A 13497-nucleotide genomic window follows, 5' to 3' on the forward strand; every position below is an offset into this window, starting at 1 on the left:
TTATGATTAGGCCAAATGACTTCTGCTGTGAAAGTAACCTAAATTTAACTTCTGACATACTATCGTCGAATTCATGCTGCTTTTTGTAAAATAATATTCCAGCCATCATAATTTGCACCCATAATTTTTAACCAGGAGAGGTATCACTGTTCTCACTTCCCTTACTAGTCTCACACGTCACGTGGTGAGGAGTGCGCGGCGCAACATTAAACGAGCGCGTCCACTTGACAGAATAATTGCGTATGAAACTTCCGGTTGTGTGTACAAAATAAAACCACGATTTGCAATTTTTTGTAAGCGGCATATAGTCCCAGTCCACTTACGCCAAACCCATCACTTACAATGGAACTACATGAGGGAGAGGGAATCCTTCAATGCCGAGTATGTACGCGAGCAAGAAAAAACAGGTTATTTAATATGTTTTTCTCTGGGTGGCAAGTAGCTTTTATTTTGAAAGAAAACCTTCTACTGAAAATCAGTTTGTTGTTGCTGGGAATGCCCAGTATGAAGAAAGTGAATTCTCAAAACTTTTCTCTGTGTGTTCAGTTTAAAGGAAGTCATCAGTGTTGACTACTCACAGCTAATTAATAACTCCAGATATTTTATCTCTTTAACCGTCACACTGAGAAATGGCTTTGCAAAAAATTATACAACATCATAGACGGTAGTAATCTAATATAATAGTAGTAATAGTAATACAATAAAAATATGATAATAAAAGTAACCTCATAAAATAGACCAATGAACAAACACATAAATCTAAAAATAAGCAAATAAAAATAAATACAAATTATGATGAATCTTGTCATAAAATCTGTTTAAATATAAGGTAGAAAAAACCAAATATTTAATATAACATAATAAAAATAGAATTGATTCGAATTATAGTATAATCAAAATACTAAAATATATTGTATAAAAACATCTGTATAAAATGAAATCAGGTTTTGCCAAGTATTTGGAAAGGCAGTTTGGATGCTGGTTTAAGGGTTATACAACTTTCCAGCCATAACCCACTACACAAGTGATGTACAAAGAAAGAGGTCATTAAAGAGGACATGTATGGAAAAAGTATTTCATGAAAAATAAGATGATTGTGAGAGTCATGTATTTCAACGTGTGTGCCTCCATCAGGGTGACCATGCAACACATCAACCATCTGATAGGTAAAGGTGTAGGCTAAATAAAGCCTGTCACTAATTACAGATTGACTATGCAAACAAAGAAAGAAGTTAGTGGTGATGTCGCTTGGTTTTCCTCTCTCTATAATGCTGTCTCTTTAAACTGGCCCCTTTCCTGTTGGAAAGTGTATATTCTGAGGTCATTGCTTTCCTGTAATTTGTTAGCCTCTGTGTGTGAGTGTGTGTTAAGTTTAACTTCCTTCCTTTATCGCCCTCTGGACAAGAGCAGCAGCAGCATAAAGGAAACCCTTTCAAATTATTGAGAATAGGAAAAGAAAGTGAGAGAAAGAGCAAGCTGATGCACTGCCAGCAACTGACGACAATTTCAGTAAGCACTTTTCCCACAGCCTTCCACACGAGCCATGGCTTAATCTGAACAGAGAAACTACACTGACTGTTACAGTCAGACATGTACTGCCTTTTCCTCAGTGTCATCAGCTGTCTCTGTCTTCTTCACACTGGTAAGTAAGAATTTTTTTGTTAATTTGTGAATGTGAAGTCTTTTTAAAATTCTGATTACAAATAAGGGAAACCTTTCCCAAACATTATGTTGATACCACACCATCTTGATTTTGAATTTACCTAACTTGATTTAATAACTTAAGTGAGGCTAACTTAGAATCTGTAAGATCTTTTAAAATAAATGTTGAAACTTATTGTTGATATTCGATGTGCCCATTTTTGGAGAAACTCACTCCCATTTAATATGATAATCACAATCATGATCTATATGAAATATTTGTTAAACTTTAAGGTTTCTCATTATGTTGATATCACTGATTCCATTTTGACATTAAAATCTTTTATTTTAAATAGAAGATATATTATTGACAAAATTAAAGATATTTAAACTCAAAATTTTCTGGCGGAGGACTCCAACCCTCCTGTTTCATACGATAAAACAAAACCTACGCCCTTGAGTGTATGTCTTTTGAAAAAGTGGTCAGATGCACGTGTGTGGGGGTCTGCAGCCTCTTAAGCTATCTAAATAATACTGTTGTAATAATACTGTACTAATACTATACTGTACTGTAATACTGTACTGTAATAATACTGCAAAGTTGTTAACAAAATAGTTTTGATATAATTTAATATATAGACTTACAAACATATGATGGTATCATGCTGTTATAGCCATTTGTTCAAGGTTGTTTGTTATATGTAATAAAATTACTCCATAATCTTTATTACTCAACACTTAATGTGGTCATAGCACCTTGCAATAATTCTCAGAAATGACTTCCTGGTAATATATGTCGAATTAGCGGCAGACACCATTTCACAACATGACATTTCAACCTTTAGCTATCCATGCAACGCACTGTTATCAACCGGTTCCCTTTTTTTAGGTCTCGGTGCTGAAGAATGCAGCCAGGCTGTTCTGGCAGAACGTGAGACATTACATGTCCCAGCAGGGGGCAGTCTGTCTCTATTCTGTGTGGTTCGGCACTGTGGAAGGCACTGGGAGGGAAACTGGACTCGGAGCAATTCAACACAAGAAAATTTAGGTGTGAGGCACACTCTTTCCAATGTGAAACTCTCAGACAATGAAACTAAACTAATTTTGGATTTTGTGAAAGTCAGCAAATTAGATGAAGGTTCCTATGGATGCAATGTAAAATGGGGTAAAGGTGACAATGAGCAGGGAAATTTTAAGTATATTAACGTCACTGCAGGTATGTAGAATTATATATCATTATTATACACACAGTATGTAACAGGATTACCTTATTTTTTGTTTTTTTAAACAGAAAAATCTAATTATATTGTTTGTGTCCTGCCCCAGCTGTCACCTTTCCGAGGAGTACGTTACACAGGGTTCTGGTCTGTGCCAGTGCTTTTCTTTGCCTTCCCATCATTCTGGGGTTGGCTTGTTGTCTGAGTTCAAAGGTCAAGTCTCAGCCAGTTCCCAGGTCCTGGTCCACTCATCATGCAGCTGTATATAGAGACGAACAATGCTCGGCTCCACAGCCTCCACCTCGATGCCCTATACAGCCCATGCCTGTACCCCAAAAACAGAGCATTCCCTCTCACAAAGGTATCTCTTTCTTACTTAGTGGTCTTTTACACAGATACAAAGTTACCGTAGCAGTACCAAAACAGCTCTATTCACTGACTGGTCTTTCATTATTTTTTTTGTATTCTGCAGCCACCCCCAAGTCGCGGCAGAAAGCTGAGGTGGGTTAACATCCTGTTTCCAGACAGGATGGCCTTTGCATTGTCCTCAGTATAGTCTGTTTCCCTTGACTAGCCATGCAGAAGTCTGCAGTCCATGCATATGCCCTTGTATGAGCTTCATTTTTCATTCATGATGTTGCAGGTGGTGTATGCAGACATTTCCCAGGATGCACTGAGACAGCAGAGAGCCACCAGAGCACCTGACCAGTCCACTGAGTACTCATCCCTCAGATTTTCCTGACTGCAGTCAAAGCAGGTGAAAAATCATCTTCTGAGGATCTATCATGTACAACTTGCTTGACTTTTGACAAATTCAGGAAACATTTGATGTGGGTTTGCAGAACCTGGGAGCTTCTCGCTTGCATGACTTCGTTTTTGACGTTCTATTATTTCACTGTAAAGACATTCTTTAGCTCAAGATTTAACCTGCATATTTAAAAAAAAATCATCAAAGCAGAGGACAAAACAAGATACAGAATCATCCAGCAGAGTAACTTTTGGCTATCCATGTCTACGGACTGTCCTGATTATGCTCTGATGTGGAAGTAATGACTGTTTATAGTGCCAAAAATCCTTCATGTGCAGGTAGCATAATAGACAGCAAGTGGAGCAGATAATGAGGAGAGATACTGCAGCATGCATCAACCAGCTGAACCAGCCTGAGGTGCTGCAGAGAGAAAAAAAATCAGCTTTATGGCAAACTTTCACAGATGTCACTTTTAATGTTTGGAAAAGCAAAACATTAAATGCAGTTAATGTGAAACAAACTCTGAGTATAATATTATTTACCAATGTTTCTGATGTAGTCATAAAATATTTATGTATGAACAACTATTCATTTACCGACTCTTGGCTGTATGCCTCCACCAATCAGTCAAATTGCAGTTAACATCCATGTCCTTCAAGGTTCATATATAGCTATGAGAGTAGACAATGCTTCAGTTATTAATGTTACTGAAAAGAAGCTACATATTCGATGCTTCACACACATCATCCCCTGGGCAACACAGAAGATCTATGCAATTGACATACTTTCAGGATGGACACCCCAGAGTAGTGTCACCAATTCAGTATCTGATCAAATGTCTCCCCTTCTGTTCCTGAGTTGTGGCGTTAAATAATGGCCAAAAAAATTGTCTTTGCAGAATGTTATGATGTCACAGTGAAGCTGACCTTTGACCTCTTGTAAAATAAAATAAAATAATATTTAATCACATCATCATTTTACAATGGAATATGCATTTTTAAATTTATGGCCAAAAATCTGTTTTGTGAAGTCACAGTGACCTTTGATCACAAAAACCTAATCAGTTCATCTTTTAGATCCAAGTGGACATTTGTGCCCAACTAGAGGAAATTCCCTCAAGGCCCTCTTGAGATATGACACTCATGAGAATAAGACTGACTCAAGGTCACAGTGAGTTTGACCCTTGACCACCAAAATCTAAACGGTTAATTCTTGAATCCATGTGGATGTCTGTGCCAAATTTCAGGGACTGAAAGAAGTTCACGAAAATGAGACAGTTGCAAGGTTATAGTGACCTTGACCTTCGCCAGCCAAAATCTAATCAGTGCATTGTTGAGTTCAAGTGGACGTTTGAGAAAATTCCCTCGAGACCTTCTTCAGATAGTGTGGTTTACAAGAATAAGACAGATGCAAGGTCATAGTGACCTTGACCTTTTACCAACGAAACTGAATCACTGCATTGCTGAGTCCAAATGGATGTTTGTGCCAAATTTGAAGCAATTCCGTAAAGGTGATCTTGAAATATTGTGTTCACTGTGTCGCTAGTGCAGAGGCATAAAAACACCCCTGTATTGTGCTGCAATTACTATGTGAGATTAAAAAAAAAATGAAATACCACATAAATGACACAAAATACAACAATTTATTTTAGAATAAATTCTCAATGGCACGTTACATAACCAAATATACATATACATGTTTAGACATCTTTTAAATTAATATATTTCCTTAATCATTTTTTTACCGTATTAATTAGCATACTCTGCAGTTACATTTTTACATGACATCAATGCAAAAGAAGTTATCATTTTAATAAATTAAGCATATGAACAGAGGAAAGGCTGCAGGGCATTGAGGTGATACCTGCTACGAACTAAATGACATCTGAACTTCCTGCTTTTGTGTTATTTCTGTCCCTGCATCCCATGCTCGAGGTAATCACTGGCCTACACTGAGTGAGCACAGTGTGTTTTAGTCAACGCTGTTATGTTCCATAAGGTCAAGGAATATAACAGCATCCTTGCAAATTAAAAAGTCACACAAATTACAAAGTGGGATTTTTTAATTTGGGTGAACTGACCCTCTGCACCATCTGGGATTTGAGTTTGATGTGAAACAACTTTACACACTATCAAGCCATCCAGGAATGGTTCTCTCCACAGTTTAGATATTCTTCCAAAGACCTTCCAGTTTGGTTATTTGGTCACAAACACGTATGTGCGTCTGTAAGCTTTTTCTTCATTAGCACACTCCCACTTTGCCCTGCTAACTCTAGTTTGTGCAGCTCCAGGCTAATGCTAGGGTATAGTTGAGTACTAGAGTGGACCTAATGTCCTATTGTGCTTGTAAGCAACTGGCCTAAGAGACTTTGTAATAACAACTAACAAAGCATCAAATCAAATCAAAAAAAAAAAAAAGCTCCAAGTTCACATTCAAAGTGTTTTTGCCAAAGTGTGGTTCAAAGGTTCATTTAACCTGAAGCATCTTTATTTTTCAAGTCATCGTCATCAGCTCACATGCTGGGAAACTTTAAACCTGCAAGACTTTTCCTGTCCAAAAGTTCCACTGAACATAGACACAGATACACGGAGCTAGCAAGCTTCAATGGGAGGTATCAGGAGGTGAAATGTTTTCAGTAAGTGCAACGTCTATTTTCAGCAAATGTGGGTGTTGATCGGCTACCCACAACTGTGCTGTAACCAGATCCAGAAGATTCTTGTCTTCTCACATAGTGAGAGACACAGACAGACAGACAGAGAGACAGACTGAGAGACAGAGAAAGAGAGAGAGAGAGAGAGAGAGAGAGAGAGAGAGAGAGAGAGAGAGCATCAGTGGTGAAAAGGGCTTTTGATAGATTGTAAGGCGCAGCTTTGGCTAAAATAAGCTTATAGCAAAATGTGTTGGCAGTGTCCCTTACTGTGCCCCCTATGAGCTAATTCCCACTAACCAAGCACTTGAATTCAGGGATTTGAAGTTACCCTTTACATGTGCAGAAATGCTGTCAGATATCGACTGAATTTCAGTGATGTTGTGTTGATAGTGCGGCACACACAATGCAGCAGCTAGCCAAGTTACAAAAGCATCTCAAAATCAAAGGTGTTCCCTAGAAAGGCGTTTTTTATATGCAAAGAACAAGCTCAGATCATGTGGTGGAGATTTGAGACTCCCAGTGTTGTCACCTACAAAGTGCTGCTACTGTAAGTCTACATCATGTTTCTGTGCATGTTTGAGTTTGTCTGCAAACTTTTTTTAGACAAAAGAGGAACTGTTGCCAGACGTATCATTCGAGAGCAAAGGCAAAAAGGGAACATCAGCATGTGTGACACTTCTTAAAGACGTCTTTTCAACTGACCAGTGGACTAGATAAAGAGCAACAGTCTCATGTTACCATTCCTCTAGATCCCTGTGTCTCTCTGTTAAACTAGATGCTTGAGAAAAAGCTGAGGCAGTCTCGCTCGGCCTCCACTCACAGTATTACAGCCATGCTTAGACTTTGATGTGAATAATTAACAACTGAGAAGCAGCAACTTGAAACATTGGCAAAACACGGACTAATTTCTGTAGCCTAAGGCTGGATAAAAAGAAAGCCAACACGTCAGCTGCGTCTCTGCACTATACACTCACAGTATTGTCAGTTAGTTTATAGTGTGTGGGGACTCTGGTGCAGTTGGTAATCTTGTCAGATTATCCTTGGCATAGGAGAGTGGTTCTACAGTGATTTTCTGGTTGTGATATTTCTTCATTTTTGCAGCTCTGTCAACCCGCGCCTTCCCTTTATTGTGCAAGTCTGATATTTCCATTCCACAAGGCTACTCAGACTGAAAGAGAGGAAAGAGAACAGAGAGGCCAGTTAGAGGAGAGTGTTGGCTGACAGCATGCATCTTTCACTCTGGGCCTATTACCCTACACCACATTGCCTGTTTCAATGACATTACAGTGATCCGGAGATAATGAGCTGTCCGTAAGATGGACAGTGAGCATCAAAAACACACCAGGTGACTTTATTTTCTTTACTGCTTTCTGCACTATATTAGGTTAGTTTCTGCTTTAAAAAGTTCGAACCTATATTTACAACAGAGACTTTGAAAATAAAGTTTTAATGTTATGAGAAAAAAAACTTGGACTTTTACAAGGATAAAGTCGTAGTTTTACAAGAAAAAAAAGGAATTTTATGAGAACCAAATTGTAATATTAAGAAAATAAAACTGTAATTTTACAAGAAAAAAGTAATAATTTTATGAGAAAAAAGTCATAATCTTATCAGAAAGGGATTATTATATTATGGAAATAAACATATTGCCAGCAAACTCCTTGGCAACCATTGTCCCCGGTTGCCAAGGAGGCTGCCTGTGCTTTTGCCTGTTTTAGAGTGTGCTGGCAGTAGGTTTATTTTTATAATATATTACCTCCTTTCTTGCAAAAATACTTTATTTTCATAAAATTCAGACTTTTTTTTCCTTATAGTATTATGACTTTATTCTCGACATTACGTCTTTAATCTCATAATATTATGACTTGAAATCTAACATTTTTTTCTTCAACTTGGCCCTAATCCTCATTCATAAATATCTACACTATGTATTTTGAAAATTGCTTTAAAAGGATATTAATTAAAATATTATGACCAGGCATGCCTTTCGAGACTTACAGCTGTGGATGAGTGGCTCATTTTGTCAAAGCGAAACTTCAAGTTTGACCTCGGTGACGTCTTACTTTTCACATCTGGAGAATATGGAAAGAAAAGAGAAAAGACAGGAAGGAAATGCCCATGAATTTATCATACGGAGGATGTCTTTCTGTCACTGCTGACAGTGGAATGTGAATATTCTCTTTACCTGTTGGACTGCGGCACATGATGACAGGCGTACCTGATCCCTGGCTGTCGATACTGAGGGAAGGACTAAAGGCGGAGGAGGACGCTATAGAGGGATGGCTGGCCTGGTGGATTAGAGTACAAAGAAACTGAACATGGAGGAAGAGATGAAGGAGGAGAGAAACTGAAAGGGCTCAGTGGATCGAGAATTTTGCTGAAGTTGACTTTAACCTTCCTGTCAGAAAAATTAGAGGCAATAAACGTTAGACAGGAAGTAAAACTGAAAAGGATGATTTTCAGGAAGAGCCAACCGAACCTGGCTTATTTTTGTTGAGTCATTTGCATAATATAGGTTAAACTTTAAGATGGCAGAAATTGTTATGATGCATAGTCATTATTTATAGTTTTTAAGCCATGCAAGTAAGTAGTCTCAGTAAATTTCATTAATAATGTGCCTTTTAAAAATAAAATGAGGTGTACAACAAAGAAATGAAGAAACATAATAATGACATAAATAAACAGTAGAAAAAAAACATTAAAATTGTACAGAGAATAGTAATGTAAAGGCATAAAAACGGCATGGGAGGAAAACAAACATTATTTTAAAAAAAGTGCTTATGAAACAAAAAACATAGAAAGACAGAAAATAGCTTCCAAGAGTTATTAACTGATTTAGTGTTTTTAATAGTTAAGGGGGACAGTTCAAAAGAGTGGGAGTTGCAAAAAATAATTGTATGCACTTTTGTGAAGGTACAGCCAGTAGCTGGTTAGGCTAATTCAGCTTAGTAAGCAAACAGTAGTTTGGCTGCTTATGTCCAAAGATTTAAAAAAATCCCTCAATCAGCATCTCAAAAGCTCAGTAATTAGTATGTTCAAAAACCAAAGCATGAAAATAAAAATGTGCTGTTTTACAGGGGGTAACTTTTTCCTGGCCAGAAGCAAAGGTTTCTAAAGGTGTTTTCCCAAGTTAGTTAATGCCCAGTAATACCACAACTTGTTTTACACTTGGGTTTTTGTGTGGATTAAACAAACAAAACATAATATTTTAATTAGTGAGCTCTAGGGGTGCTGGCAAGCAGATTTTGTTACCTTCAGAGGCAGCCAGACCAGCTGTTGACAGTCTGTGTGTTAGGCTTAGACAGGCATGTCCAAAGTCCTGCCTGGGGATCAGTTATGGCCCTCAGAGTTTTTAAAGGCCCTTGACTTGACTTTCAAAATACACTATATGTGTCCCACCACACAATATTGGTTAATCGAACAATAACATTTAACAGTTAGGATTTTTTTTCTCTTGACCTCACAATGGCTTAGATAAACAGCTACTTTGTATTTACCATGCATATGTAACTCTAGGCAAGAAAGTGATCAAGCATATTCAGAATTTCATGTTGAACTATTCCTTCAAATTAATCAAAACGTAACAAGGAGAAGGTCATTTAAGGGAAAGAAAAACATTATTTAATCTTCTCTTGTGATAATCATGATTGTGCTTTAATTCTTCACCTTCCACTATTTTCTCTGGCCTTCAATAATCATATTTTAACAGCACACTGTGCAGCTGTGCACACTCATTCCCATCTAGGAGAATTGTGAGAGTAGGAACGATTTGACAGCATCTCTAAAACAACACTGACAAGCTGTGTCATCTGATACACAGAAAGTGAGAGGAGCTGTAATCATTATAATCAATGTGTTGATGTTCAACACTCTCTATTCGACAGTTCTCTCCGTAATTACAGACTATTTCACCCATGAAAGCTTTGCTGCCACCAACAACCTAACACTTTCAAGAATCTGTTTTCAGTTCTGCTCTCTCCACTTTATACCCAAACACTAAATTATTTCCCCCTGTAAGGGCAGGCTCACAAAGATGAATACAGCAAAATAAAGTGGGACAGAACTCTGTGATTTAATTACACTTCATTAAAGGTGTTTCACTCACCGTCTCCAGTTCTTCCAGAGCTTCTGTTTCTCCCGTGGTGCTGCTGAAGCTGCTGGTGCTGGATGAAGAACGAGAAATGTTTGGTCTGCTGCTGCTGCTGCACTCTTTCAGCTTGATGAATGGCCTGTTGAGGAAAACAGATGCAGAGAAGCTAAAAATGCGAGAAAATCCGACCAATGAGAAGGCAGCTTCATTGCCTTTAGCCATCTCCCCTTTACAGAATTTAGAGGTGTGTTGAGATGATCTACAGGAACTTGTTTTGTTCTTACCTCTCTTTGTTGGGGCAGATCTCAGGTGAGCTGGGATTAGATGACGTCTCTGACTTCACCTCTTGGGACAGCGGGCAGATCTCTGCAGGCTTGTGGTCGCTGCAGACAAAAAAAACACATTAATGACAACACCATTTCCTGAACGCCAGGTAGCTGTATGAAAAAAACACCCACAATGTTGCTATCTGGCTTAACATAATCATGAAAGCGAACTAGGGGTTGACCAATATTGGTTTTTCAGGGTTGATACCGATACCGATTATTAGTGATTAATAAGCCCGATAACAGATATTTGAAACCAATATGAATTTGCAATAAAACTGAACATTTTTTTGTTAATATTTAGAATTTAGAATAAAAGAAACACCAACATGAAACTTTGTTTAAATGCCTTTAGCAAATGGTCAAACTAAAACTTTCAACATCATACAGCAAGTTACCAGCAACTTTAATTTATAAAGTAAGGTGAAAATTGAACTGGTAAAAATAAATAAAAAAATAAAAATAGCTCACTGTTCAAGTAAAAGTTCTTTCCATGCTGACATTTTCTTCGCATCTTTTAATTACAGAATTCACTGGCAATCATTAAAATAAAATGGCACCTCCTAATCGGCAAAATGCCAAATATCGGTGACATCATCTGTCGCATCCTATACTAAACAGGAAATGCAGTGACTTTTAAAACAGTGAAACCGACCTGCGTGTGTGTTTGTCCGATGGGGAGTCTGTGCTGGAGTGGAGACGGGGGAAGAGGCCTGAACGCCGTTTTACTGGGCTCTTCAGAGGAGACTTGGCTGACAATACAGGAGGCTGAAGATCATAGATTAAAGAATTAAAAGTTTCTCCTTTTCTTTAAAGAAATGGAACAAAGACATGGTAAAATTGACAATAAAGTTGACTTATTATGAAAATAATTAGACTATATTAAGCTATCAGGGGGAATCTGTCCCCTTGTTTATGATGTATGGCTCCCGATTCTTCTAGATGTTTATTTTTTTCTCTACAGAGTTAACTGCAAGTGTTGTTTGTTAAGTAACAATAATTGACAGACCATCTATTTCTTTTGTTTTTATGGTGTGAGAAAGGGGAAGGTAAAATAATTTTTTTTTCTTCCCCTTTCTGCTCATAGAGGTTTTTTTTTAATCTAAATCTGATTGTTGTGCATTAACATGACTGAAACAAATAAAAATAAAATAAAACAAAATAAAATATAAGTATTTTAATGCCATTTTCTGTCTGGGACAAGTTGTCCCTTCTTGAGGCCTCCTTCTATGCTGAGTGACCCTCCCTCTCTCCCTCTCTCCCTCCCCTTTGTACCCTCTTACTCACAGTGAAGGTGCTCTTTGTGCATTCGCTTGTGCTCTGCGGCAGCCCTCCTCCACTAACGCTGGCCGGGACGCCACCTCCTACCCCGGGGCTCCTGTGACGGTGAGACCCCACCATGGTCTCCATGGAGTGGCTCCTGACACGCATGGCTCTCTGGAGGAGTGAGAGGAGACAGATAATGAGAGGAGGAGACAGAGGAGAGGGAACAAAGCAGCCAGGTGAAGGAAAAAGTTGATGATAGAAAGAGTGTGCAAGGGAAAACTGATGTGGAAAGTAATGGTACTGAACAAAAGTACTTTTTTTCCAGTGTAAATGTAGAATTAATTTTTAGGTATTAACATATAAATGCTATTGCACAATAGCACCACCAGGGGACGCAGTTCTTCAAGAATGATGCCAAGTGAGTTGTTGAGAATGAATGGACACTGCTGTACTAATCTTTAGTATACTAATCACTTTATATTAATATAGTTCATTGATAACAAGATTTATTAATTTTAAAGCCCATAATACATTTCAGCCAGTAAAATTTAAATAAAAAACCCCACACTATTATATAATTTTAATGTTTTTTCTTTTTAATACTGCTAATTTGAAAACATAAACACAAACAACGTCATACACAATAAGTTTATTAATAAAGGGGAGATCCTCTGTTGAATTTACAGTAATGCAGTAAGGTAATACACAGTGACTGCCAGCACAGCAATGAGAACAGCACCCCCTGGGACTGACTGCAGAATGTGCAAAGTAGCTGTCCATAATGCCTGTGAAGAGTAAGAGAGCCAAATTGTCACTTTAGTCACACATTCTCTCTCTTTTACACACATTCACACACACACAGATGGAAATACACATTTTAATGGAAATATTAACATCAATTAGCCTTTGGTTGAGGACAAAAGAGTGTGAAGAGACAGTGAGTGATGAGACAGACAGCAAATGACAGAAAATGGAAGAGATAATTAAGATACACAAAGTGAAAGGAAACACTTTTACAAATGCATAAGCACAGTAATGTTTGCAATCATTCCCACACACACACGAATGCGCAGGCCCACACTAACTCTCGGCGTATAATGTCAAAATCTTGGAGCATAGAGAAAAGCAGCAATAAAGCCACTGATGGTTTAGCATCTTAAGTCATCTTGCAGAGATGTGACATTTAGTCGACCTACAACACAAAAACTTCACACTCTGTCATGACGGTGATGAAATAAATGTCACAGAGCTGAGAGAAGATTACACGGTGTCATGTATATGTTCTGTCCAGGTTTATGTTCACCTTGAAGGACTCGAGCAGACCCCCGTGTCCCCCGTTTTCAAGCTTGTCCTCCTCTCCCGCTTGGCTCAGACCAAGCGTGGCCTGGCTCTGTCTGTGCAGCTCGTCATGGAGGTTGTCCAGCAGCGCAGCTCGCGTTCGCCCCTAGAATCAATTCACACACACCCACACACACACACAATATCCATGTAGGAAAACATCGGGCTGGCAATGATTATGGTGACAGTTATGGAAGAAGCTGGGCTTTGATTGCAGGCAT

General features: G+C 38.2%; 2 protein-coding genes across 11 annotated transcripts in view; one reads left to right on the plus strand and one right to left on the minus strand.

The window, feature by feature from the left end:
* The first annotated feature begins 1378 nt into the window (after positions 1-1378).
* LOC121943295 (uncharacterized) lies at positions 1379-12100 on the plus strand. Of its 2 annotated transcripts, XM_042486803.2 has the most exons (6): positions 1379-1642; positions 2531-2857; positions 2968-3219; positions 3331-3359; positions 3502-3615; positions 11962-12100. In XM_042486803.2, the coding sequence occupies exons 1-5, from the start codon at positions 1591-1593 to the stop codon at positions 3598-3600; spliced, it is 759 nt and encodes a 252-aa protein (XP_042342737.1). In that variant the 5' UTR covers positions 1379-1590; the 3' UTR covers positions 3601-3615; positions 11962-12100. The 2 variants fall into 2 exon arrangements, with proteins under 2 accessions (XP_042342737.1, XP_042342736.1); XM_042486802.2 differs by lacking the exon at positions 11962-12100 and having other exon boundaries at positions 1382-1642; positions 3502-4575.
* LOC121943293 (rap1 GTPase-activating protein 2-like) overlaps positions 5230-13497 on the minus strand; it is a 109797-nt gene continuing 101529 nt past the window's right edge. For all 9 annotated transcript variants that reach the window (XM_088078639.1, XM_088078637.1, XM_088078636.1 and 6 more), the window contains 8 exons: positions 13242-13382; positions 11960-12109; positions 11328-11440; positions 10631-10729; positions 10362-10485; positions 8442-8544; positions 8255-8328; positions 5230-7424 (listed from right to left, as the gene is read on the minus strand). In XM_088078639.1, coding sequence (XP_087934765.1) covers positions 7416-7424; positions 8255-8328; positions 8442-8544; positions 10362-10485; positions 10631-10729; positions 11328-11440; positions 11960-12109; positions 13242-13382 — 813 coding nt within the window. In that variant the 3' untranslated portion in view covers positions 5230-7415. The remainder of the gene's footprint in view (positions 7425-8254; positions 8329-8441; positions 8545-10361; positions 10486-10630; positions 10730-11327; positions 11441-11959; positions 12110-13241; positions 13383-13497) is intronic.

The sequence above is a fragment of the Plectropomus leopardus genome, chromosome 6 (assembly GCF_026936395.1).
Source record: "Plectropomus leopardus strain MGB_pleo_1.0 chromosome 6, ASM2693639v1, whole genome shotgun sequence".
In the NCBI taxonomy this organism is placed as follows: Eukaryota; Metazoa; Chordata; class Actinopteri; order Perciformes; family Serranidae; genus Plectropomus; species Plectropomus leopardus.

What these genes read in the sequence shown, in the direction of transcription:
- LOC121943295 (XM_042486803.2), top strand. Translation starts at nt 1,591, where the DNA reads ATGTACTGCCTTTTCCTCAGTGTCATCAGCTGTCTCTGTCTTCTTCAC. An exon ending in GTATATTAACGTCACTGCAG is followed by an intron (nt 2,858 to 2,967) that starts GTATGTAGAATT and finishes GTCCTGCCCCAG; the next exon opens with CTGTCACCTTTCCGAGGAGT. An exon ending in GAGCATTCCCTCTCACAAAG is followed by an intron (nt 3,220 to 3,330) that starts GTATCTCTTTCT and finishes TGTATTCTGCAG; the next exon opens with CCACCCCCAAGTCGCGGCAG.